This window comes from Vicugna pacos, chromosome 2 (genome assembly GCF_048564905.1).
Source record: "Vicugna pacos chromosome 2, VicPac4, whole genome shotgun sequence".
Taxonomy (NCBI): domain Eukaryota; kingdom Metazoa; phylum Chordata; class Mammalia; order Artiodactyla; family Camelidae; genus Vicugna; species Vicugna pacos.
Genome location: NC_132988.1, coordinates 21959069 through 21985805, shown reverse-complemented (window position 1 = coordinate 21985805; position 26737 = coordinate 21959069). Strand labels below are relative to the sequence as shown.

General features: G+C 40.5%; 1 protein-coding gene and 1 long non-coding RNA gene across 13 annotated transcripts in view; one reads left to right on the top strand and one right to left on the bottom strand.

The window, feature by feature from the left end:
• The window catches only part of MAML3 (mastermind like transcriptional coactivator 3), a 562009-nt gene that overhangs the window by 357238 nt on the left and 178034 nt on the right, over nt 1-26737 (bottom strand). Inside the window, exon 1 of one of the 12 annotated variants that reach the window (XM_031692192.2) lies at nt 17465-17570. The exons of the other annotated variants lie outside the window; for them this stretch is intronic. Coding sequence (XP_031548052.2) covers nt 17465-17533 — 69 coding nt within the window. The 5' untranslated portion in view covers nt 17534-17570. Of the gene's footprint in view, nt 1-17464; nt 17571-26737 lie in introns of those variants that run through there. 12 annotated transcript variants of the gene reach the window in all.
• Nucleotides 6892-25187, top strand: LOC140685494 (uncharacterized). Its single transcript, XR_012058740.1, has 5 exons — nt 6892-6954; nt 10841-11035; nt 16081-16240; nt 24537-24665; nt 24932-25187. It is a non-coding gene; the product is annotated as an uncharacterized lncRNA (long non-coding RNA).

Sequence of the window (26737 nt, the reverse complement as noted above, 5' to 3'; positions counted from 1 at the left end):
AAATGAGTTCCTAACAAGATAGAAGTCTATAACATCGCAAACATGTTGGACAGCCGTGATTCCTTCCTCTGGTCAATATTTATATCCCAGCCCACTGGAACTGAACCAGCTATAGCAGGGGAAGAGGGTAGAACACTCTCCCCAGTTGCAAAAATATCATACCTGAGAGCCACTTCTGATCAAGTGATCCAGGTTGACCAGGTTCTCACCCTCCTCTGGCCTCTGATGGCACAGGGGAAGGACACAGGGTCTTACGTTCTAAATGCTGTCATCCAAACCAACCAAATTATTTTTTGACAAGGGATTTGGAAATGTTTGTAGGCTTGTAGCTAGAGGACCGGTAGTTAGTAGCAGCTTCAGTTAAAGGCAGCTTCAATAGACATTCTGAAGTCAAAGCCTGTATGACAGCATTTCCCATAGAATTCAAGGCAAAAGTTAGGGGTGGTGCTTTCAAAATTTACTCTGAGAAGGTCCACCTCAAGGTCTTGTCCTCTGCTCCAATCTCATGTGATAGAAAAAGTAACTCAGTTTTCCATGAACTAACCCAATCTGGGGATCATTTAGAAAGATGGTACTGTAACAAACAATTTTTAATAGATACGCTTGTGATGGAAATGTGACCATTTGTCTACTCATTTCAGGTGACATGAAAGGAACCTAGATTTAGCCATTAAAGTCTTACAGAAATCAATTTAATTCAACTAATTTGATACCTTCCTGGATACACTTTCTCACCTTTCTTTCCTCACACCTCACAATCCATTTATGGGTATGAACTGGTGGCTCACTTAAGGTACAGCCATTACAGACTTCTTCTAGAGTTCCCTCTCAGGAGACTTTGGGCTACACAGCATTTATGCATTTCAAGAAGGGCACTCTTCTGTGGTCAAAAGTCTCTAAATCTCACCATTTAGTCAACTACTATTAGCTATTCCAGAGAGGCAAATTAATAATTATTGTGGACTTGAAAAAAAGACTACCAATCACAATCACGTTTGTTTTCTAAGGTTAAAAGCTAACCAAAGTTTGACACCTACCATGTGAATCTAAGTGCCTCTCCTAATGAGTAAGGAGCAGTAGAAAATTACGGGTTACTACCGATACCTTATACAAAAAGCTGCACATCCACACTAGATGATGTCTTACAAAACTAGTTATTAACCAAAGACTAATTAACAAAACCTTTGGCTAAAGCGAAATCATTCTTGTTTCTCTATTTCCTTATTGATAACAGGGAACTGGTGAATATGTCTAACATAGATTAATATTTTAAGGATATCTAATCCTCAGGCCTCATGCTTCTGCATTAATCTTTTGCATTTTGTTGCATATAATCCTTTTCCCACAGTTCTAATTTTAGATATAGTTAGTCCACTCGAATTAATCTTTTCCCATATAAAGACTGGTCCCAGCTAAGATCTAATAGTTTCTCCTTAATCTTTTTTTTCTCTACATGGAGAAACATATGGATTATGTTATTAACTGTTTGTTTTACTCTCACTTTTTGTTTTGAAATTACTCACTGACATCTAGGGAAAAGGTGTCCTTCACCTCTTGTTCCCAGAGCTAAAGAATCACAGTAACATCTAGTTTACAACTCAACAGCATCCTTAGGAATAGGTTACACTGTGATCTTTAAATATTATTCATTAAAAAAAAAAAACACAGGGTTGTTTTAGGGAAAATGTAGTTTTAGTATCAAAGCAAATCTTTGGGGCTAAAAACTCTGAATCCAGACTAAGGCACAGACTTAATGGTAAGCTTTTAAAATAGTCTGCATTTTTCTAAGTTTACAGAAGAGCTATTTTACAGAAAATTCTGCCACTGGGTAGGCTACAGAGAGAAACATCAAAAGGCAAAGTCATTTTCACTTGGGCACATAAACTATAATGAGCTCGGACTCAATTTCTTGGCTTCTTAAAGCTTTTGTTTGTTTTATTTCGCACAGTGGTCTCTGAAGCCAAGAAAGTGGTCTGTCTCTAGTTGGGCCAAAGAGGCTCAAATATTAGTGTCTCGCTGGGACTTAACCTGGGCTCAGGTACAATTTAAAATGTTAAAGATTCCTTATGTTCACATAAATAACCCAACCTTTGAAGCCTTAGAAACCTATCTTGGCCACTTTAAAACCTATCATGCTTTTTCCCTTGGTTCTAGTAGTAAGTAAGTTCCAACGTTCTTCTGAAATCAGTCAGAAAAATTCTTCCGCTGGCAATCATGACAAGTCCCCCATTTTGAAAGGGAAAAAGAGGTGACAGGCTAAGTAGACTCTGGAGGTGAAGGGAAAGCCTCTACTTCATTAGCCACTGATGTTCTTGTATTGATAGAGACTCAATATGTCAAAGCAAAGAGTTTTACGGGTAGACTTATTTCATGACTTGCCTTTGTTCCCTCAAAGTGGCATCTACTCAAGTTTTATAAACCAAAACAAAATTTAGAAAATATCATGGTATCTGTACTTAAAAGGCGCTGAGGCAAACAATTTATTTAAAGAAAAACACTTTAGTGACAGGAATAATCAACCTCAAATCCACTTAGTAAAATCATTTGTGAAACTGAAAGTATCATCATTTTTTAAAATAAAGCACAGCGACATTTAACTAAATACTAAGTGAATATCTACAAGTACTTCAAGTGCTTAGAGTTTTGATTCTACTAATAAGGTCTAACCTTTCCTGAAATAACTTTTCTCGCTCGCTCATTCTTGAACATACTTTCATATTTTCTCTCTCTCAAATGTAACTTTCATTCAGTCTTCTGTTTTCTGGTTCCTAAGTCTGATCGATTCAGAGGGATCACTTATCTGGCCATAGGAAAAAAGGCAAAGCACTGTCCACTCTATCAGAAAAATCATGTATAGGATCCATTATGACTTCCTACTACTTAGATCTGAGTGACATAAGGCATATAAAGAGTGAAAAAAAAAACTAAATTTGATTTTGTGGAGCAACATCTTTAAAGGATGGTTGATTTCTTTTTATGCAGCCAGACACTGCATAGACTCCCTGAATAATGAAATGAGGTGGGGAGAGGAGAACGCACTTATAAATAAAAAAGGGGGAAAGGGATGGGGGAAAATCTTTGTAAGTTTTTTGGGGTAGAGCAAGGTGAGGTCTTTTCTATTCAATCTCAAGACACTCATGTATCACATTTCACTAATAATTCCAAAGTGAACAATGTTTGAAGTGCAAATCCCAAGTTTGACTCCAGTTTTAAGGAAAAACCCAATTAGATTCCCCTTGAACATTTCCAAACATTTACCAATAACCACTTACTCATTTTCTCTCTTCTCAAACTTCCAACTTGAGCAGTCAAAATGCTTTTCCTTCCCAGAGGCCTTACCTTCCCCTGTTCTCAGGTTTTTCAACCATCACACTTTCTGCCTTTTCTCTCCAAAGCCTCCATGCTTCCTGCACACCTGGTCTTCATCTACCACTGTGCACACCGCCATGTACATATCAGTACCTTGAATCTATGAACAGAGCACTAAAAAATGATAGCTACGCTGAAACAATGCCCAAGATCCTACCTTTCTGATTAGCTCCTAAATGTATCCAAGACCAAGCCCATACTGATTTATTTTTGCAGCTCCCAGCAGGTGCCTAGTGCAGTGCTCTGTCCCTGATGCAATGGCGCAGCCTCCTTCAGCTGCACGGAGTAGGTCTGTTGGGAAAGCCTCTAGGAGGGAAAAATACTCAGACATTTCCAAGTCTCTCTTAATTTGGAGAGAAATAATAACCATTAGGAAGTGCTCTTTCAAGAGCCTTTGGGACCCTGCACAAGATATCCCTGAGAACCACAACAAAATCTAGGTGAAAGAACAGAAGCCAAAAGTTATCACAAAATAGAAGCTCAGGCACTTCTTTAAAAAAGCAGAACCACCAGGGAAGGTGGATTTAGTATTTAGATTTTCAGGGCTGACCAGGCCTATTTCAACTCAAATTAGTCTTGAGCTGACCCTTCTTCACACACCTTTAGCCAGTAAACTCTGAGAGCACAAGGATCACACATTGTCCTTACTACAGAGAAGCCCGTGGTGCAGGCAGCAGAGCCCTGAGCGCCCTGAATTCCATGATCAGCATCATGAACAGAGTAACTTTTGTCCAGCTTCTGAAATCCTACAACAGCCAAGTCTTACCAGGCTGATATCCAGTCTACAAACGCCCTATCCAATGCAAACAGTCAAGAATCTATAACGCAGAAGAGGCAAATTCTTCTAAAAGAAATGACTCATAGAAATTAATTGTCCTCTAATGTTCTTTAATTTAAAAAACTGGGCAAAGACTTTGGTTTTTTAATTAAGCTCAACTTTAACTTAATTTTTCAATATCCTGAAGTTTTGACGTTCAATTCGTGCAGATTCTATTAAAAGACACTCCAACACATATCAGAACAAATTAATATTAATATATATAAACTGATAAATATTCAATAGAGAACTTTTTTTACAAAATAAAAGCTATTAAAATGTGTATATTTAGAAACAATAAAGAATTCACCACAATTTATTAGTAATTACATGGCTTTACTTCCTCTCATGTCCTTCACAAGAATCCAAATTATATTATACATGTATACTTACTTAGACACAAGGCAAACCAACTGACCACAGCACTCCCAAGTAGAGGAGAATGTACAAGTTTTAAAGAGGCAACAGCCAAGACATGGAAACAACCTAAGTGTCCATCAACACATGAATGGATAAAGAAAATGTGGTAACATATGTATCATGGAATATTACTCAGCCATAAAAACAAATGAAATAATGACATTTGCAGCAACATGGATGTACCTAGAGATTATTATATTAAGTGAAGTAAGTCAGAGAAAGACAAATATCATATCTCTTATATGTGGAACCTAAATAAAGATGCAAATGAACTTATTTATAAACCAGAAACAGACTGTTCATAGACATAGAAAACAAACTATGGTTACCAAAGGGGAAACAGGTGGGACGAGGGATAAACTGGGAGTTTGAGATTAGCATATATACACTACTATGTATAAAATAAACAACAAAGACCTACTGTATAGCATAGGGAACTATGTTAAATATCTTAAATAACCTATAATGGAAAAGAATCTAAAAAAGAATATATATATGTATAACTGAAATAGTGTGTTGTACACCCAAAACTAACACAACATTGTAAATCAACTATACATCAATAAAAAGAGGCAACACCATAATTCAATTTAATGGACCCTTTAAACAATAATAATAATAGACTGTAATATGCATTGCAAAAACAACAACTACTGCAAAACCACAAATACTGAATATATTCTTATCTCCAAGAAGCTTATCAACTACTTCAAGGAGCCCCTCTCTTGAATGTGAGATTTCCTAGCCACCTCCCTACCTTCCCACGCATGCTGTTTTTTCCTGTCCAGCCAGCCTCTTCTCTTCCACTCTTCTTATTCACTGCCTCTACACACACCACCCCACTACAATGACACTGACAAAAAGCCAGAAACTCCCAGTTGCCAAATCCCAGGACATTGTGTGGTCCTCACCTTGCTGGATGTGATACCACCAATGACACTCTCCTTAGTTTTCAATATACCACTCTCCTGGGACTCCTCACCAATTGCACTATTCCTTCTCTAACTCCTTTTGAGGATCTCCTCCTCAAAAAACACACTGAATGCTGTTTTCCAAGTTCCTCCCCTCATTTTCTTTTTTCACGTTATACACCCTTCACCAATTTCATCTACTCTGAAAACACCTTTGATGTCTCCACCTGCAACCCAGACCTCTGGGCTAAATTCTAGGCCTGTATATTCAAATGACCATTGGACATCCCTTCAGGATGGACCATAATCTCATTAAGCTTTGCACATCCAAAGATGAACTGATCAGCTTTCCTCAAAAACCTAAGGCATTTCCTATATTGAGTAATGATGCCATCAGCAAGCCAGAAACCTAGAAGTCATCTCTGATTGTTCTCAATAATCCCTGTCTACTCAGTGAATTACCTCCTTAATATTTTTTGAAAATGGTCTCATGTCGCTATACCTACCACTCTCCTACTTCAAGCTTTTCAATATCTCCTGCTGGAGTTATTCAATAATCCCCTAACTGACCTCCCTGCCTCCAGTCCTTGTCTCAAGACCATCCTTCACATGGTTGAAAGAGTGCTTTACCTAAAGTCAGCTGGCCATCTTACTTACAACCCTTATTTACAACCTTTTAATGGTTTCTCTTCATCTATATTATAAGATTTAAGCTCTTGAGCATGGATATAAGGCCCTCTGCCTCCTAATACCTGTCCATCTTACCAGCCTCTTCTTCCACCATTTCTACCCAAACTTCTGTCTCAACAACACTAAGCAACTTCTGATTCCATTTTGATGCCCTCTGTTCCACACCTTTATCCTTCATCCACCCAAATACCCTTGAAGCTCTTCCAGGGCAGGGGCAGGGGCAGTAGCCCAACTGTGGTTGTCATTTCAACACTTAGCCCAGCATCTGCCTCATTAAAGCTTCCCTGTGAATGGTCAGTGATAAATAATGGAAGACAGTATATGGCAAGTCCAAAATGAATGACACTGATAGAAAGTGTTAAAGGAATTTGGACTTGTGCTGAAAGTCCCTGCAATGGGGTCTCTACATGCTAAATACTTTCCACACGAGAAGTACAGGAGAGCCTGCAAAAGCTCGACTCCTCCTTACAACACCCACCACACACTTAGAGTCATGCTCTTACTTATTTTTTGGCGGGGGGAGAAGACATGTTGGCTCCCTGCTGAGCCTGCCATCCCAAGTCACAACAGTGGGCATCTTGGTGATGTGCTACTAATAACCTTTGACATTTATAGAATGTTTATTGTGTATCTAGAACTTCACTGAAAATTCTGCATGAATTATACCTCTCAGCCTGCATATCAGCACCGTGAGGATGGAACTATCATTAATCCTGCTTTACAGGTGGAGAGACTGAGGCCCAGAAAGTAAGTAACTTCACTTAAGGCAGAGATTTACTCTTAAGAACACTATTCAGTAGACTGCAAGCCAAGCCTCCATGCATATTCCACTTAGTTTCCAAAACTGTAGGTGTGTATCAAGAAATTACCATGAATGAAAGGTCAGAAGAACCTATGGTGTCACCAACCCTTGGAGCCACTGCTCTCACCAAATAAAGTCACTCTTCTAAATTACAGAATCACTGTCTTCATCACAGACAGTGTCACCGACACAAGATCTAAGTGACAAGACAGACAGCTCCTCTTCTCCCCAGTGAGGCCCCTCTCCCTGTGCCCCGACTCTCAGTCTTCTTATCTGTCCACATTCCTCTCTGGTTTGCTCCAAACTTCTCCTCCCACCTTTGATTATGAAGGGTGTTTTAGAACATAAAAGAGGCAAGATCTCTTCTTCATGGCAACAACACTCATCATGTCAGGAGGTGCAGAAGCCCAAAGTATCCATAAAGAAGGATTTAGATAAATTTATGGAGAGAACACAAGGGAAGGATGGAGAGGGAGGTATGGAACTTGAAGAGGAAACCTTGTGCCAAGGGACAACCATGCTTGGCTATAAGATTAAGTATGTCGACAGGTGTGTACTGAGCACCAACTATGTCCAAAGCACTATTCTGGGCCCAGAAGACAGCAGGGAATGTAAGACAAAACTCCCTGCCTTTGTGGAGCTTCAAGCTCTGACCACTAGTTATTGCTGTTGCGAGCGTCTGTGCACCTCATGCAACCAGATCTGTGAGGCAGCGGCTTCCTCCTAACTTTGAGGACCTGGCCCTCTTGGAAAATCCTCTCTCTGTGTGCTTTCCAAAGGAAAAAAAAAAAAAAGGCACATTTTATACCTAATAGTTTGTGCAACTTTATTTAAAAAAAAAAGTGCACACATGTAGGCTCTCACCAGGCATAGCTCCAAAGGCAGCTACACTAGACCTTTAGATTTGTGCCCAAAACCCAAATGAGATTTTGACTTTGGTAATCTGGGAGAGGAAAAAATTGTACATGGTACATTTTGAGAACAGCCATGGCTCTCAGGCCACATATAGGAGTCAGGCAACCCAGAAGTGACCCCTAGCAACCCAGAACCGACATCCGGTTCTTAAGGTCAGGGCAGAGCAGAGAAAGCCAGTCAGGGAATAATTGGTAAAAAGTAGCAGCTTGGAGTGGACCTTCAAGATTTCCCTTCAACCATGCTCTTCCAGAACAAGGAAATCATCTTCCAAAGTCCTAAATCCATCAGTCTCCTCCTAGGATCAACATTGAGAAGTAATTAGACACAATGGTTAGTCACACGTACTCTGGAGCAATACTGTCTGGGTTTGAATCCCTGTTCTACCACTGATCAACCTTGGCAAGTAATCAAGGCCCTTTGGGACTCAGTAGCCTCATCTTTTAAATGGAAACAATAATTATAACTTCCTCATAGGATGGTTGTGAAAATTATAAGAGACGATAGCATGTAAAGCATTTAAAACAGTGTCTGGCACTCAGGAAATGTGAGCTGTTACTATTATCGCTTTTTCCATCAGTAGGATCGGGGGGGGGGGCCCATCCAGGCCATAGCAAATTCTAGAAGCTCCATAGCTGTTATATAAATGAACAGCTGAGAAGCATGAACTGTCCCATTCTGAGGAAAACCCAAAATTCAACTAAATTTCTAAACACACACCCACAGCCCACCAATTCTCACACATGCCTTCTTTCTCTGAGACAACTATTTTTTTCAACAGATTAAGTCGAAACTGATTTTGACTGCAATATATATTTTCAAAAGGTGAAAGCAAAGCAAAGGATAGGTTTTTCCTTCTTAATTTTTGCCCCTGGCCCTCTGGAAGGATGGGCTGAGTCTCTGTCTGCCAGAGAGCTGAAAGAAATAAAAAACAAAATGGGAACAAGAGGAATTTTCAGGCTGGTAGCCAATCAGTATAGCAACTAAAAGAACCAAACTATAAGCAGTCATCTACAATCAAAACACCCTAATATTAGTCACTATTCTAATGAATCTGCAATGGTGGAAGGACCCTGATAATAAGTCTAAGCAGGCGTTACCTGAAGCATAGACACAAGAGATGGATGAGAAAAAAAATTAACTTAGAAAAAAACCCATCTGCAAACTTAAAGCCAAGCAGGTAAGGTTTTTTGTTTGTTTTAGGGGGGTTTTGGTTTGTTTTATTATTTAATTGTGGCATGGGACAAGATAGAATCACCTGTGAAAATCCCCAGGCCTACAACAAACATTAAACGCAACCAAGTTCATCTCTCTTGCCCTTTAATTTGATTGAAGTGACTTTTATCTTTCACCTTGGAGTTATAAAAGAATATGAGTTGTGAGCAAAACAATCAGAACCTGCCTTAATTCTGGGGCCTTCTCCTCTTTTTCCCATATGCTTGTCAAAACTACTCCAAGTGAACCAGAGAGAAAGTCTGCCTGCCCAAAGAGGAGGGTGCAGGGACCGAAAAATGGCTATGTACCCGCTAGACGGTGTACTCCACCTGAAAAGTTTTCTCTTATTTCTCTTGCTTTATTCAAGCATTCTAATTTGTGAAATTCTTTACTTAGAAAATCTACTGGTAAACCTACTACAAAGTAAAAATCTTTAGAACTGAAGAAACAATATCTATGTTTACAGACTATGTCCTCATTGTTTGCATAGATTCCTATAAAACAGCCTACTGATTATCTACATAATTTTATCTGCCCAAATGCACATTTCTAAAGGAAATTCAGCTAAAAGTGGTATGGTAGTACGTTGTTTGAGACAGTCTACTACCAAGAAACTGAGAGTCTAAAACATCACCCTGTGGGTCACCTACACACAAGCTACCACAAAGGCCTGTGAACTGAAGTTTGTATAATGATTTTCAAAAACTGATTAAAATCCTTGGGATATCATTTGGCCTTACTGAAGGAAGGGTTTTGTTTACAAATCATTAAGAAATAGTATAAAAATAGTACACCTTGGTTTCATTACTGGATGGTAGATGGATAAGAGCCAAGTGAAAGACAAGAGAAAAAGGCTTCAACCAACTAGAAGAAAAGCTGGGTTTTCTAGCCATGTTTATGACTCCAGCCCTGAAATTTGGGACTAATGCTATAATTAGTAAGGATGTGATGAAATATCTCAGCCAATGTTACAGTTCAGTCCATTCAAGAAATATCTTTTGAGCTCCTCCTACACATCAGGCCCAATCTCTGCTTTAAAGGAGCCCATCATGCAGTGTTGGCCATTCACCCACAAGCAACGCAGGACAAGGACCACTCATGCATATGGTGCTAGGACAGCACCAATGACGGAAGGAGAGGCCCAGTCTTCTGAAGAGAGGACCAGCAGAATTAGGAAACATTCCTTCTTGTCCTGCTGACTTGCCTAATTTTGCACATCCTATTTCCAAGCAGGGCACTTGAACATACGCATTAAGTTTATACACTGTGATCTGCTAGACAAAACTGTCCGGCTATTTCAAGTGAAGGTTGAGCCCTCTTCTGTGTCTGTTGTGGCGGGGCCTCTAGGTAGCCAGGAAGAAGGAAGCAGATATTCCTAGGATTTAAGGTGGTACCAGCATGGCTACACGAAGTTACTAAACACTTGCATTTTAGAAACGTTTCCTTCCTATGGTCCAATGTCCTTACAAATCAATACAATCAAACCTCGAGTCTTATGGTCCTAAGAGATGAAGTGATTTGCTTAAAGTCACATGGTTTGTTGGGGAAAAGCCTGAACGAGACCCAATTTCCTGGCTCCCAATATAATATTCTTTGAGTTAGACCAAACCGCACCCCAGTTATGGGATGAGAGCCAGAGACAGAGGGGTAGCGGGACCATCTGTTACATTTGATAATCAGAAATTCTGTCTGTATTATACATAGAACGGGGATTATATAACCATCCAGAGGAAGTTACCTACCTGGTGTTGATTTAGCCTGAGAAACATACAGAGAACAGGCCAGGAGAAAAACATAGAAAACCCCCAAAGCTGCAAACTGCCACTGAGACCACAGGCTGGACTATTCCACTGCACAGAGAAGAAAGGGCAGAGAACATAAGGCAGAGCCCTCATCAGGGTAAGGATGGGATCCCCGAGAAAGGGGTTGGGGGGAGGAGACCCTCTCAAGAGGTGGACTCACTTCTCCCTCCAGAACCACAAGCTGCTCTGCTTGAGAAGGACTCGGCGCAGAGGCAGAAGGTGCCTGGGAACCTGGGTAGGACCAAAAAGGTGCCTCTGTCGGTATCAAGCCAGGAAAGAAAGTCAGAATGAAATTTCCACAAGAAATTCCAAGTATCTCTAGGAAATGTGCAAAAGCGTTCCCTTTCACTATTTCAAAAATTAATTCTAGGTCATGAAGGGTCAACATCCTAACGTCTCCTAGCGGCCCTTGCCCTTGCCTACCTCATTTTCCCCTTCTCTCTAGTTCTCCTCTCCGTGGTCCATCTCCTCCACCTCCATTGGTGGTGACAGTGGGGCCAGAACATCTGCAGTCAGCCCATAGTCCCCAGCACTGGGCCAGAGGCTGGGAAGCAGCAAAGGGGAAGGTTCTTTGGATTATCCACCTCTGGCCTTCTCTTGAGATGAGACCTTCTGGGTACTCCCCACTCTCCTAAATTCATGAGTACCCTCTATGATTTCTGTGTAAGGCATCAGACATGTCATCATCACCATATGCTTCTCTTAATAAGAAAGGACCATCCCAAAGGCACAAAGGTCATGAGATTGTGTGGTGTTTGGGCAAACAGGTTTTGTTTACCTACTGTAAGGAGGTGCTAAGGTGGGTCCTACGCCAGTGTAACCGTCGTCCCTGTTCTCTGGCCTGTCCACACTCAGAAGCTTGTATCTGTCCTCTTAGCATCTCGTTTGTGTCACTAATAACAAGCTTAGGAAAGAGAAGAGGAGGACAGCCACATACTCTAAGAATGCCTGCATTCCCTTGTCCTTCTCTCCCAGAAGAAAAGAGTTCATCAAGCAAGAGGCTAAGTAAAAACTGGAAAAAGAGAAGATCTTATTCACGCATTGACACTTGCGACAAAGTCTGGCCTATCTCAACGCATCACTTTCCTTCCACATCTACCTGGTCCCCTCATAGGACCAAAAAAAAAAGGAAAAGCAAAGATGACTTCCAGATAACTATGCTTCTTCCAGCTGTGCAGTCAAGAGGAGGAAAAACCCCTTTCCTGACTTCCTCCAGCGCTAACAGAAAACTCTGGCTATTAGAAAAAAGGTTAAATATGAGGCTAGATAATGATATACCAAGGGACTCATGTCAGGGCTGTTTGAACACGACTCAGAAGCAATTGCTGTTGAGAGGTGACGACCACTTTAAAGAGCTCTGGAAGAGTCTGCCAGTAGATGCCTCAGTGATGCCCTGGGAGGAGTAGGCTAAAGACCTCTTCTTTTGCACAAACATCCCTGAAAACATTCGTTCTCCGTTCTTTAACGCAAAGATGACTAGGTACTCGTATCTAGTAATTATTTCCTATACATGGCACATTTTCCTCTATCGTCCTTTAATTATCGTTTCACAAAGACATAGCTTTATATACACATCATACTGTCTCTTTCTTTCACTGCAATAGGGTATCTGGTCTACACCTTTAGACTTCACATTTCATTTACGCTAAACAAATTTGTCAATTATTTAGTATCATTGCATCACTAAGCATTTCCTTCAAAAGTCTTATTTGTATAATTTAAAAACGAGTATGGAACCCTTTCCTGTTCCTGAAACTTGATCATCCCCCCTTAGAAAATGTGTAGTTTTACTCAAAGCACCTTGTCCTATCAATTACAGGGTTATGAACAATGAGCCACTAAGGCTACCTGGTTGTCTCACCGTTCCCTGGTGCTTCCTAATGATAACTAGATAGTATATAATTACACGGTACCCAGAAGATACTTATAATTGAATCACAGGGCATTTTGTGAATGTTTGGGACAGCGATTAGAGGACCACAAAATGACAGTATTTCTACCTCTCGCCAGCTAGAATGTAAATGAAGCACCCTAAAATTCAATTATAAGAGTCCTTCAGGTATTAAATAATTATAATACAAATCACATTAGGGGGCAAGTTTTTTTTTAATTGCACTGTCCCCATAACCCCTGAAGATTATATTTCCTAATATTTTGTAAACAACACAGCTGGATTTTCAGATTCACAGTTCTTCATTCAACTGGAAAAGCTGTACCAAAGGTCGAACAACAATAGCCTGTTTCTACTTTTGCTTTGCCACCCACTAATTTGGTGACCTAGTGAGTGAGCTGAATTTCACTGAAGCTCCACTTACCCCATAAACATGCTGCATAATTAGAATGTCTAATATTATTGTGCAAATATAAAATGGCTATAAAGATATTTACAAATTTAACTTAATGGAAACCAGGATATTTCGTCTATCCAAATGGTTACCTATTCTTAACAGCCAAAAATATCTTATCATGTCTTACCCTCATCTTCTTCCTCCTTTCTCCTGGTTTTCTTTCCAGATCTTTTTCTTTCTCCCCTATTCATCCCTTCTGCCTTCTCTATCAGCTCACCCTCAGGGGGAGGCTGTGATAGTTGTAGGAAAACCTCCAGGGTGGCTGTGGTTGGCTTCCAAGTGGCTCAGGGCAAGGAAAGGGAAGAAGAGTCAAATGTAGATCTTTTTCAGTCATAATCTTCTTGCTTTCATCTCTTAAAGGGAGAGAAGGTAAAGATCACTTCCCTAACACAGGAAACTCGGGAAAGTAAAAGCTGAAATACCTCTCCCCTGACTATGACTTGTGAAAACACACTATCAAGAAAAGGTTCAAAGGATGTCCTCATTAGCAAGGAGCTCCTGCCACCAACCCAGCAAGTACACAGAAAACAGGACTCACTTATTCCTAGGGATGCTCTGAATCACATCCAGGCCACAGGCATCAACTCTCCAAGCCCCCAAATGCTACAGCAAGTCCATCCCTACCTACAGCAGATTTGTAACAGATCTGTTCTCCTCCACTTAAAAACATTATTTTCAAGGCCAGTGATCACACATGCACAATCCAGGCCTGAAAAAATAAATCAGTTCCCCCTGCAGAGCCCCAGTGTTCAAATGTAACCTCTGATTAGTCATTAGTGGAACATCATAGAAATAAATAAATATACATACACATACATATGTATATTTTTTGACAGTAGATTCGGCCTTGGAATGACATTTGTTCTTGAGAAAAAGAAATTCATTGACCCCAACACCAGAACACAAACTTCACAGGTGTTCTTCAAAAAAAAAAAAAGTCCCACAGAAATCAAGAATATGGTGACATTTGGTGCTCCCCAATCAGAAGATCAACACCACCCATGTTCGCCTCTCAGCTCCTGAAATAAAAATATTCTCACGCACGCAGCACAATAGCACTGGCTACCGCCCCTCCGCATGGAGTGTGATTCTCTCAGAGACGGGCCTTCTGCCACGTTTGCAGGAACCACGCTACCAGGACTGTGGGGCCCTTCTGGACCCTCCCTGGCACTTTGGAGTCAAGAATCAATCAGGAACCAGAACGAGCGACCATGACTCTATAGAGGCTGAAGTCGTAAAAGGATTCAGGGTGACAGCACAGCTCTGGCCAGCGTGGGGCACATTCCTGGGAGGTGGGGGGGGCAGCCAAGGACACCCCTTTGAGGAAAGTGGAGTTAATTAGTCTTTTTATGCACACACACATGCCAGCTTCACACATTTGGAAAAACAGACCATGCTAAGCAAAGGGCCTATTTTAGCACCGTCTTGTAAAAACTAGATAGACGGGTACACACGCTCCTTTCGGGCAGCAACACTGGCCCTAACATACTTGCTGGTTTTAGCTATTCTAGCTCTAGAAATGAAAGGGGAATGTGCAAAGTGTAACTTAAAAGCACTAAAAACAAAACCATGTTCACTCTCACAGGAAGAAGTGAGCTCCAGTGAATGAATGCATCGATAATAATTAATTGACATTCCTGTAGAAAATGTCCCTTTGATAATGCAGCCACTGGGCTGCATGGAAAAACGACCCCCATTTCTCCCTGCTGAACAGACGATCTGATTAAGGACCGAAGTAAGGAGGCGTGAACGCTGCCCCAGCCCCAGCTTTTCCGCGTGGCCTGAGTCGGCCACCGTACGGAACGGCTGGCCGGGAGCCAAGAACCCTCCTGTAGAGGAGACTAGAAGTTTCTGAAGAGCCACCCCAGGCCCAACGCTGGGAGAGTCACCCAAACAAAAGCCGGCCACCGAGTTCAACAACTGGCTTGCAATGCGCCATATGCTCCACAATATTGTCCTGCTGCAGCTCGGGGCCCTGTGTGCGGGGTTCCCGTGTGCTGCACAGCTGTCAGCCAGGAGCTGTTTTATCATTATCTTCACTGTTTTATTACTTTTCTGGGAATTCAAATCAGGGTAACCGTGCTTGATGCACCGGGTGAAAAATGGTGTCTCCCTCCCCTTCCTCCTTCAACCTAATGAATTGCCTTTTTTCATATCAAAGAGTAATGAGCACCAAACCACATAATATTTATTCATGGAACAGAAGATGGAGGAGGGGAGGGGGCGGGGGAAGCAGAAGCCGCTCCTGGGTGTGGGGAGAAAAGAGCTAGACATTTTACAGGAGCCCTTCGCTCTGATGCCCAGAGACACGGTCCCACGGACCCGGAAATCCAAACCTTTGCTCTCTCCCGACTCTCCTGGGGCTCACCTTCAAGCTAGTCCCTGGTCAGTGCTAGGAGATCCTACGACTGAGAGCTGACAGTCACCCATCCCGTAGTCTTGACCGTAAACATTTTCTTTCTCAGGTAAACGTCCCTAAAACACCTTCTCTTCCCTCTCTTATGAGCATTAAACCAGTATAACTCAGAACATTCTAGATGAGCCCTTTATTTTCCCGTATCATCAGGCAGGATTTGGCCCAGTTAAGAGGGGCTGTAGGAATAATGGCGACGCTGGAGACTTAGTGACTCATTTCTTTTACTTAGAGGATGTGAACTGTACCCCCTGCTTTTTGCCATAATCAGTCGTTCACATTCTGTTCCACAAGTTTTCTTTTTAATCCAAAAAATATAAAATAATGTACAATAGTAGGAATAATTTAACCCAACCTCATGGTTAATCTCTTTCTTTACAGACATGGAGACAGTTTAATTGTCCTCTTTGCAAAGGATGCCCAACTTGGGAGGGACAGGAGGGACTACTAAGTCAAGTTAATGCTGAATGAGCCGTTTTTCTTGAAGGTCATTTCCCCCAATGCACGAGTCACCCAAGTGAAAGGAGGACTCTTCTTTAAGGTAAAAAGATACATGCTCATGCTAAGAGGCAGATTAAAGGGCATTGAGAACAACATAAAGGATTTTAGCACCAGTGGCTGAGTAGCTGTTTCTTCCTCCCATTTTCATTCCTCAGTATCTTGAATTTTTCCATTTAAAAATTCTATGTTGAGAATAAAGAAATAAAGACTTTTTAAAACTATGAAAATATTTAAATTCTTAAATATCACACAGTAGTCCACTTCTTCCTAAGACCATGGCTGCCCAAGTGGTTGGGAACTTTTAAAATTGAAGAATTTCTTATCTGGATAATTACCCTCCAAGCCAGTAATGGAATCCTTTGCTTAAGCAACCCTCTTGCTTCCTCCTTTTACAGTCTCATTTCTGTAAGTCTGTCAAAGCTAATTATCTCTTTGCAGATTTACTGCTCTTCAATGTATCATAAACACATACATTACAAAAAGTTGAAGAAAATAAGTGAAGTGTGCATTACACTGTGAAGGAAAAGACAGACATAAATAATTATCCAGAGTATCCACTCTCTGTTAATAGAGTAATGAAAATGGCATTAGGAAGAATGGATGAGAATACCAAAGCCAGCCAGTCCCCCTTCCCTCTTCCATATATGGTCATCCCCGCCTTCATGAGCCAATACCAGAAACTCCTACACCATCATTTTAGGGTAGAGAGGGAAGCAAAATTCTTAGGTTGGCAATCCTTTGACATTCCAGACCGCAGATAAACACGAAGCCTACCAAACCAGTAACACAGACAGCCGGCACCTCAGCAGAGGGAACAAAGACCTGATTCTCCCAAGCATACACTATCATTAACCTCCCTTCCTTGAAACTATTGTTACGTATTTCTGAGTGTTCCAATTCCAATCTCAGACCACAAACTTAAAGTTAAGAAAAGGCCCCTGAATCCTTTCAATCTAAGAACAGGATCAAACACTGGGGGCGGGGTGGGGGGTGGGGAGCTACAATCCATTTGAATTTCAATAGCTGAGGCCCCAGATATTCCAGATCCCCAAAGTCCAGTTTATCCTACTTTGCCACCCTCTAAGTTACCATGACATGGTCCAAGTTCATCCTGGGCACCAAACCTATTCCACTCTAATGCACGCCACCTGCCAAAAACATTTTTTTCAGTATAGTTATTCAATGTTATGACAAATAAGTTTTTCAAATCCTCCTTCAACACATTCTGAGAAGTAAGCAGCATGAAATCCAAATTTAAACTCACTGTTTCCAGGCTTCGTTGAAGAAGACAAACGTATGTGTTTTTAAAAATCCAATAGCAGCTGCAAACCATTGAGGAATTCCCAGTTAAACCGCAAAATGCGTTTTCAACCGTTTACCCGTAACAACTTCTCAACTGAGAAAGTTGATTCTTTATATAAACCACCTCTGTTTACCCAACATCAGGGAATCTCCAGGGAAAGGGCTACTGCAGGATGTGAAGAGGGAGAGAACATTACAATCCGGGAGGTGCTGTTCTGCACACACCACTGCGAGGAAATACCTTAAGTGATTAAAGATACACACCACCTGCATGCTCTTAAAGGCATGCACGCTCTCAAAGGAGTCCATGCTCCAGACACACGCTCCTCCCATGGCGGCCAGGAGGAAGGATGGAAACCAGTGAATTAGAACCAGGGACAGAAGGAGCCCAGAAAAGAAGATGTGAGCTGGCACAGGGCATGTCTGCTTTACCCATGCTGGGAACTCCAGCATTATTATCACTCAACTGTTCTGAAGCCAGAACTCAAGAATGAACAATTAAAATGGTCTCATTTCTTTTACTTAGCATCCAGAAAATTTTGTCAAGCTCTGACATATGTCCAATTTCTTGGTGTTAATGTGAACATTAACCTCCAGATATGCCTCTGTATGAATTTATATCCACTTCCCAAAAAATAAGTCTGAAACACTTACTTTTTGTAAGATATGTTTAAAAAAAAAAACTCCATGATAAGGTAAGACTTGATTCTGGTCATTTATTATCTGTTACAAATCATCTTTGGACTCTTCCAAAAAGAAATAAAAGAATGATTTCCAAAGGAATTAGAAATTAGAAGTTTACTGCAGCATAGCCATAATCTCACTAGTCTTTGGAAAGCAATTGTATTTAATCACTATAATCAGACCGCCATGGAATAACTAATATTCAAAACAGAGAACCATTTGTCTGTCTACAATCAATGTACAGGTAAACATTATATTTGATGCAAAATGCAAGTCAGATGACACCTCTCCAGAGGGACGGTAGACTCGCAAAAACTAAACTTGACCATTTAAACTTGGCTGTCAGCAGGAAGAGTCAAAGACTGAAGTTGTATTGCATGACCAGAGCAGCGACTTTAAGGATGTCTTCGTTGATCATACTGGCTGGCCTACTTTCAAGATTAGAAGCAAGTTTCTTATTTTATGTGCAACCAACTCTCGCTATTCAAGCTACTAAAGCAGAACATAGTCTAACTGTCTTTACACTGAAGCCTCCTCCTCTAAAGTCAGCACTGAGCACATGGCTGCATTAGCTTCACTGGCCAAAGGGGTTTTTCTTCACTAAGATGCTACATGGTGCAGCTAAAAGACAGAAAATGCCTGCCACTTATCAGTATCTAGGCCATGAATTGAAGCAGAATGCCTGGTTTATTGGAATCACTTGGGAGAGAATGACCTCCAAGGTTGAGGCCAATCATCTGCATCTCCAACCTCAGTTTATTCCTGTGGCTCAACATTTTGTACCAGTTTCCAGGTCCTGCCATCACTGTGCCAAAGGTAAAACATGAGGTGTTGGTAAAGGAGATAGGGAGAGAGAGACACTCGATGCCAGAGGTACATGAGGCCAGGAGACAGCCAAGTGAGGGATCCTCATTCGAAAACAGCAGAGCCAGCCAAGGAGCAGCACTACCACGTAGCTTCATTTGGACTCCAGTTCAAACTGATCTTAAGACCTAAAGGAAAGTCAAGTAAGTGGAGATGACTCCTTGGGAGAGAGCGGTTAGTTAGAAAAGGCAGCTGCCCACACAACCTTTTCAAGAACGAACCCTTCAGTCAGATGAAAGCAGAATAATGCTGTAGCCAAGAGTGTGGATTCTGGAGCCAGACTGCTCCCGCTCTGTAAAAACAGACTACTGCTCTAAGGGTCTCGCTGTAGGGAAGCTGCCAGGGCAAAGGTAAATCAAAATGACCAAGAAACCCGACGAAGGGCAGTCTTCAGACCATGTCAGCCCACATGTATAATGAAAACTGATAGGACTTCTCACTGTTGAAACAAACGCTCTAAGGTGACTGTCGAGGCAAGCCCATTTTGATGCATTTTCTACAGTGGGCCAGGTCAGCAGGTTGTTATTACCATGTTACACAGATGACTGGATTAGTCAAGGTAACTGAACCTGTAGGAAGTGGCAACTCACAGACCTGTGGTTTTTACGACCACTCAAACCTGCACCCACTGCCCTCTCTGCACCGAACTCTAGCAATAGCTGAAATACCTTTTACAAATAAAGCCACGCAGGCCTGGGAAACACAAAGCTCAGGAATGGTAAAGAGACCCCAAACTCATTCAAGATAGTGAATTTCCTGCTTTCACAGCACGAGCAGGAGCTGGTTAACTAGACTTCCACTAACTCCGTCGTTAGGACCAGATGAAAAGAAAAAGTCATTCCTGGAAAGTGTGTGGCCAAATACACAACCTTTAAAAATTAACAGTGTTAACTGTAGACAGCAAAGATCCAGACCAGTTGGTACAGTGGACACTTTTTTTAAGCCATATTTCTTCAGGAGACACAATTAGCATTTGCCCTAAAATGAGCTGTAATAAGATTCGGGTGCTATGTTGAACCATATTAGGTTAAGAGACTTTTTTGGCCAACTTTTTCTGTTTATACATATTACATATGGAAAAGAGTCCAAATCTGTGCTACAGAAATGCTCACATATGTACAAGGGACATATGGATAAGGGTGTTCACTGCAATAAAGTAACGCTTAATTGGCAAAAATTGAGAAACTACCAGAGTCTCTCATAAGGGGATCATTCCACAACTTATGGAACATTTATATTATGAAATGCAATAGAACAGTTTAAAAAAATGAGTTAAGGATCTATATGAATTGACTTGGACAGATCTCCAAAATACATTATGTGGAAAAACTAAATCTCAGAACCGTATTTATAATATGATTCCATTTATGTAGGAAAAAACTAACATGTAGTGATATGTATCCTATAGTATATACATATACAAAAAGCAGGGGGTCTGGAGAGATATTCTAAACCATGGTGACTTCTGAGAGGAGGGGGAAACACTGAGGCAGAGGAATTAAGTCACTTTGTCTACTCATTTTCATTTAGCAATTTATTCCATAAATATTTAGAGTTCCTCTCATGTACAGGAAGGTCTTTTTCTATCACGAAGATATAAAGATGAACAAAGAGACAAAGCTCTGTCCTCTTCTAACTGGGATTGTATTTTTATATTGCTTAAAAACATTATAATTTTAAAAAGAAGAAAGATGTTGTCATCTCTTCTCCAGCTTTTCAGCTAATTGAACTTTTGCTGGATCGTTTTCACTCATCAAGACAGCCCATTTCATCTGTGAACAGCTTCAATTGTCATATAATTGTTTTTTATATATATATATTAAACCAAACCTTGCTCCTAACAACCCACCAACCACTGATCCTAACTCTATCCCCTTGAGGCCATAAAGAGCATTATCTAATCCTTTCTCCACATGACAGCCCCTCAAATATTTTAAGAAAGCAATCATATCATCCCCTAAATCAGACTAAACACCTCCAGGTCTCCCAGCTATTCTTCATGTGATACGGTTTCAAGTCCTTGCACCTTCCTGCTCCTGCCTGCTTCTTTCTAAATGCTCCCCCTCTTTGTCTAATTTACTCTAAGAGCTTGATGGCAAGTCGTGATTATGGTGCTACAAGTGTCACCTATTCAAAAAAAAAAAAAAAAAGGAAAGAAAGGTGATCATCTGCCTCACTTTTAACAACCATCCTTTAATCTTATTCTCCACCACACCAACTAATCCTCTCCCCTCTACAAAGTGATTTGATTTGAAAAACAATGAAATAAATGTTGCTATAGAGAGAATGCAAGGGAGCCATAGCTGTAGGAAGCTTGCAAGAAGATAACTGAGCATTTAGTACCCTTAGGATTTTCCTAAATGTTAGCTTATTAATGACCTACATGAACATGTTCTTAAAAGACCACAAAGACCATTTCATACAGCTAATCTGAGACACGGACTGATGCTCTGCTGTGAGTCCAACTAGAGCAAGGACCTCAGTTCACTTTGTGTCCCCAGTGCCTAGAAATAGTGTCCAGTATATAGCAGTCACTCCATATGTAGCCATGAGACTTTGGTTTATGCATGAGTGAAATAAACCTTAAATCACTCAACTTTAAGTCTGCACTTGGGTGAGGGGCACACAATTAAGTGACAGGAAAGTAATGCATAAAAATAAGCTGAGCATTTGTGTAACCCCAGAAAGTCTCTGGGGCTCTTACTTATATTAATTCCTTTGAGCTGAACAATCACTCTGAGAGGCAAAAAGAATGACTTGTGTTCACCTTCCTAACCAGACAATCATGAAGGGAAGAGCCAGACCAGCACGGGGCCAGAGCTGAAACACGACATGGCAGTGCTGTAACTTCTTCCCAGGACCCTCTACCTCACGGTAGCACCCCACCCTCCTCCACCCTGTAAGCAGTAAGAGTGTCTCTGAAAAGCTGTGAGGAAAGTCACACTCTGTACTTTCAACCTTCTCCTCGGAAAGCTCCTTGTTTCAGGCAGGGTTTCTCAGCTGCAGCAATACTGATATTTTGGACAGGGTGGTTCTTTGTTGTGGGCACACTGCAGGATGTTTAACGGCATCCTCAGCTTCTACCCACTAGACAGCAGTGGCACCCCTCCAGTGGTGACAACTAAAAATGTCTCCCAACAATGCCAAATGTTTTGGGGGAGGGCGGTGCAAAATATCCACCAACTGAGAATCTCTGAGTTAGAGGAATTCTACAGTAAATCAATTTAAATGGCTGAGGTAGTCATTTAAGGAAGCATGGAAATATTTTAGGAAGTAATTTTTTTTCCAGATATAAACAATATTGCCATTAGCTCTGGAAAATATATATTTGAGTTTAAGTAAGGTCTGCAGTTTCAGAATTGACTAGTAAAAGCATAGGTTATCACTGTAAACTCCCAAGGCACCAGGATACACTCTGTTTACCCCAAAGGAGTAAAACCAATCACCTCTCTTCTGTTTCACTTGCCATCCATTCCAGGAGCTGCCTCCAAAATCCTCATCCCCTTTTGGCTCTCTTTCTTTACCACTGGAGTTCCTTAAAGCCCTTTACTGGGTTCCAGTCCCTTTAGATTCACTCTCAATCATTGAGCTACTTTCAGCATCTAACAAACAATCAAAGAAAGAAAAATAACCCACCACTGTGAGAATAAAGGGCACTAGGAGAGCTTGTCTTTTACAGCTGAGCAATGCTTCTGAGTCCCAGCTATGACCCAGGCTGAATCTGCACAAATAGACTCAGCACTTCAGCCTTTTCCTTTGAAGGGAAAGAAGCCCCTGTCCTGACATGAGTTTTCTAGAGGTGCAGAAAGATACTGGGAGAGGGAAGGAGAGAGACACAGGAATGTATCCTAATGATGTCTTCACATGCACAGTGAATACTTAGATAGTTAAGGACTGGAGAGTCCATAATATGAAACATTACACAACCAGATTCTACCCAGCTGGAAGGAGATTTAAGGAGTTAGGGAACTCTGGAGGTTGGTAGTTTAAATATTCCACTCAAGTCTGCTATGGTTGTTAAGCCATTGCTTAAGGAGGATGAATGTTAGTCATTCTTTTTAAAAGATTCTACTTCAGCATGAAGGTCCCTCCAACCAATGGGAGGTCCAATATAATTAAAAAGAGGTGTCTAAATTATCCTTAAGAAATCACTTAAGAAATGACTTTCCTTAAGTCAGAGGAAGTATTGTAAGCCTTTTGAGATTTTTATTAAATTCATCCCAAGAACAGTTTAAACAGCTTGCCATAAAAAAAAAATTTTTAAGTAAAAACCTGAGTCATAGTAATTTCCTTTTTCTACACACATGTGTGGTGGCCCTAAAGGAACACTGTGCTTCTTTCCCGGATGGAGCTGCTTATCCACAACTCAAAAGCCCCTCAACTGTTTAACAGATGGAACAGCCAGGTAGACTTTAAAAAGTGCACTCCTTCTCTGATTCACGGAATGGAACCCTATGATCTTTAAGTATTTATTATACAGTAGGCCCTCAACTCCATCTTCTGAGTATTTTATCCAACCGTATTACTTTAGTTATTTAAACTTCGTTAGATTTAAACAATAACAAAAAAAGGTTTTTTTTTCCTAAGTTAAGGAAAAGCAATTAGCTTTTGGTAAAAGCTGATTTTCCAAAAGCTCCATTTCTATCTCACAGACATGAATAATGAATTTTTGGAATGGGTCTGTCTGAAAAGCATTCTTCTATTTTTAATGAAAATTTAAGTTAGGGGATCCAATAACTTTGATGTGGTCATTTGTAAATCAACTTTTTTTCCCCCAGAAACAAATGTCTAATTAGTTTGAAACAACAGAAAACTAATGAATATTATTTTACTTACAATGTCATGGGAAGGGGGTATAACTCAGCCTGAAACTGTTGAGAAGTCACTGGCATCAAGTCTAATACTGATTAAAAAACAAACAAAAACCCATTATTCCCTTAAACCTAGCTAGAATAATACTGAAAATCGACAAAGGATATATACTACATTGTCAAAGTCTTGGATGCAAGAGTGTGATTTAGCATTTTAACTTCTCTGAAGCCCTATGGACTGTGTACTAGTATTGTTGAATAAATGAGTAACATTTAAAAATTCAATCTACTCTCTAAGATTTGTGCTAATGAACAGTAAATGGTATAAAGATCAAATCCATAATTAACCCAAAATTGGTATCTTACCCAAATTGTTTCATTAGTCATGAGAGGAGGAAGCACCAAAATTAAGTTTCTCTTCTTATTGCTTCTTCCCACTCCTTGGTAAAGGTGCTAAAGATCAGTGAAAAGACCAAAAGGCTGGCAGCAGGAGGAGGAAAGAAAAACAAACAGCTGGAGGACCCGAAAATTCAATAATCTGCTTCTGAACAACAGAGTGAAAAATGCAAAACTATTTGGGAGAGTTAAAAGGCAGAAATTATGAAAATCTTGGGACTGAGTTTTAAATATGTTCCTCTTTATAAGATTCTGACATCTGATTGATTGATTTCACAGTTCTCTACAATGGGAGAAGTGGAAAGAGATGCCAGAACTTAGCCATCTTAAGCTCAAGAATACAGAAGTGTTGATTAATAAACATGGAGCACTAATCACAAGTAAAACACAAGTGACTTTAAAGAAAATGTAAGTACTTCAAATGGGTCCAAAAATTACTATGTAGTGTGCAGAATGGCTTATTATACCAGATTCCCTCTATGGTAGCAGCACTAATGAAAGAAAATTCCTCCAGTCTTATCTTAACCAAATGGAAGAACCTTGTCAGGAAACCTTTTAAACAACAGTTGGCTATTGGTCTCAATAGAAAATACCTCCATTTTAATGTTTAAAATCCTCATCCTTCTTACAGAAATGTCAGTACACCATGTCCGTGTTCATTTTTCTCATATCAGGTGACAGAAAGCCTACAAAGATTCTAAAGCTTGCCCTTGTAATTCTGAGACAGTATGGAAAGTATCAAGTATGCAATCTGCCTGAAAACTCCACTTTCCCTGGGAAGGAATTCAGCCTGAAGAGCATTTTGAAGATGATGATCAATGATGAACTAACGATGCTTCTACTTTTCTGATCACTGGCTGCCCAGGACTAAAGAAGACGTACCACAACCAAAGAACGTAAATAACATAATTAAATATGTACTGGAGCTTTTTTTTTCTTCAATGCTTCTTGAGAATTAAAAGAAAAGACAAACACTTGTGAAGCACAGGGAAATGCAATTTCAAAAAGTTTTTCACATGCTTAATGCACACCCTGTGTGGGCTACAGAAGGTTTTTCAAGAGACACTGTCAATCCTATCACCCAGGAGAACAGGATAAGGCAAAGAAAAGGTTCATAGGAAAGATTTAGAAATGGCTTGACATTACAAGCTTGCCAAAAAACCTGGCTACAAAGCCAGTAATTTACCTTCAACAGGATAAGAAATGGGAAACCAAATTCATTTATAAGGAGACTTAGCCCTGGACTGGTATGTTAACATTTCCTAGATCTCTTCCAGGAGCAGAGGAGAACATTTCAGATAGGTTGCAATTCTCCCCAATTTTCAGTGATTAATACGCTTATTATCAAGTGAATTTTATGTGATAAACTCTGCAGAGCAGGAATCACATCGATTTACATAGTCTGTAAGCTGTGTATGAATTAAGCACACTCTGGAAGTTATAATGGTGCTAATAAGTAGAAAGGTCATGAAAACATGGGTTTATCCAGGTCAAGTAAGACTACCGCCATTTTGATTCTGAAGACTGCATTGTCATGCTTTTCGGTATGCCTGAGTGATTACACCTTCCTCAAGCCAATCTATCTCTGGCTGGAACATGAACTTGTCAATTAGAATTTATCTTAAAATTTTAACCAGGACTTCAGTTCCAAGTACAGACAACGATAATGTCTCATTCTGCTACCACAAATAATTAGAACTATTTTAGGAAAAGACACCTTGTCACTGCAATTCACTAATAGGTAAAATCAGTAGTTTCCATCAACAACTCTTGGGTGGGGGGACCCTTCTGAATAAATAACATGGCGGCAGGCGGGGGGGTCATTAGGCTACTTCTCCATAAACTACATTTCACCTGAGGTAATGCAGCTTCAAACCCAGGCCAGGGCTACCTGCTCTTTAACAGGGCTATTTGGGACTCCCACAAAACCCAGGCCCCTCGCAGCAGCCTGGCACCAAGGAAGATTTCTACTTCACCTCACCCACCCTGCTTCTGGTTTGCTTGTTTTTCAGGCCTATACTTGTAAATGTGTAAGAAAACAAATCAAAAGAGGTAAAGCCTTGATTGGACTGCCTTCCTAACCCAAGCCAAGCGGAAAGAGAGCTAATCGATATTTAGTACTTTAGACATATTGGCCCTACGAAGGTAAACAATAGCAATAAAACAGAAAAGAATTATATTCATCTTCATTTTTATCATCACCATTATTATTATTATTATTAGGCTCTGGTTGATTATTGCTTTTCTTTAGGGCTTTCCAAATGGAGAATCTCATTCTGAGAACTAAATATAATTGCTCCATATCCCACCTCCCAAGAGCCCAACTAAAATCCAGCACCTAATTCAGAAAAGATCAACATTTTTTTGCAATGTGTTTTCAAGATTTTTATCTCACACACAAGCTAAGTTAAAATACCGATGTACATTTTTAAACTAATTGTTTTTAAAGGAAAAATAACTTGTAGAGGAGGATGTTAACT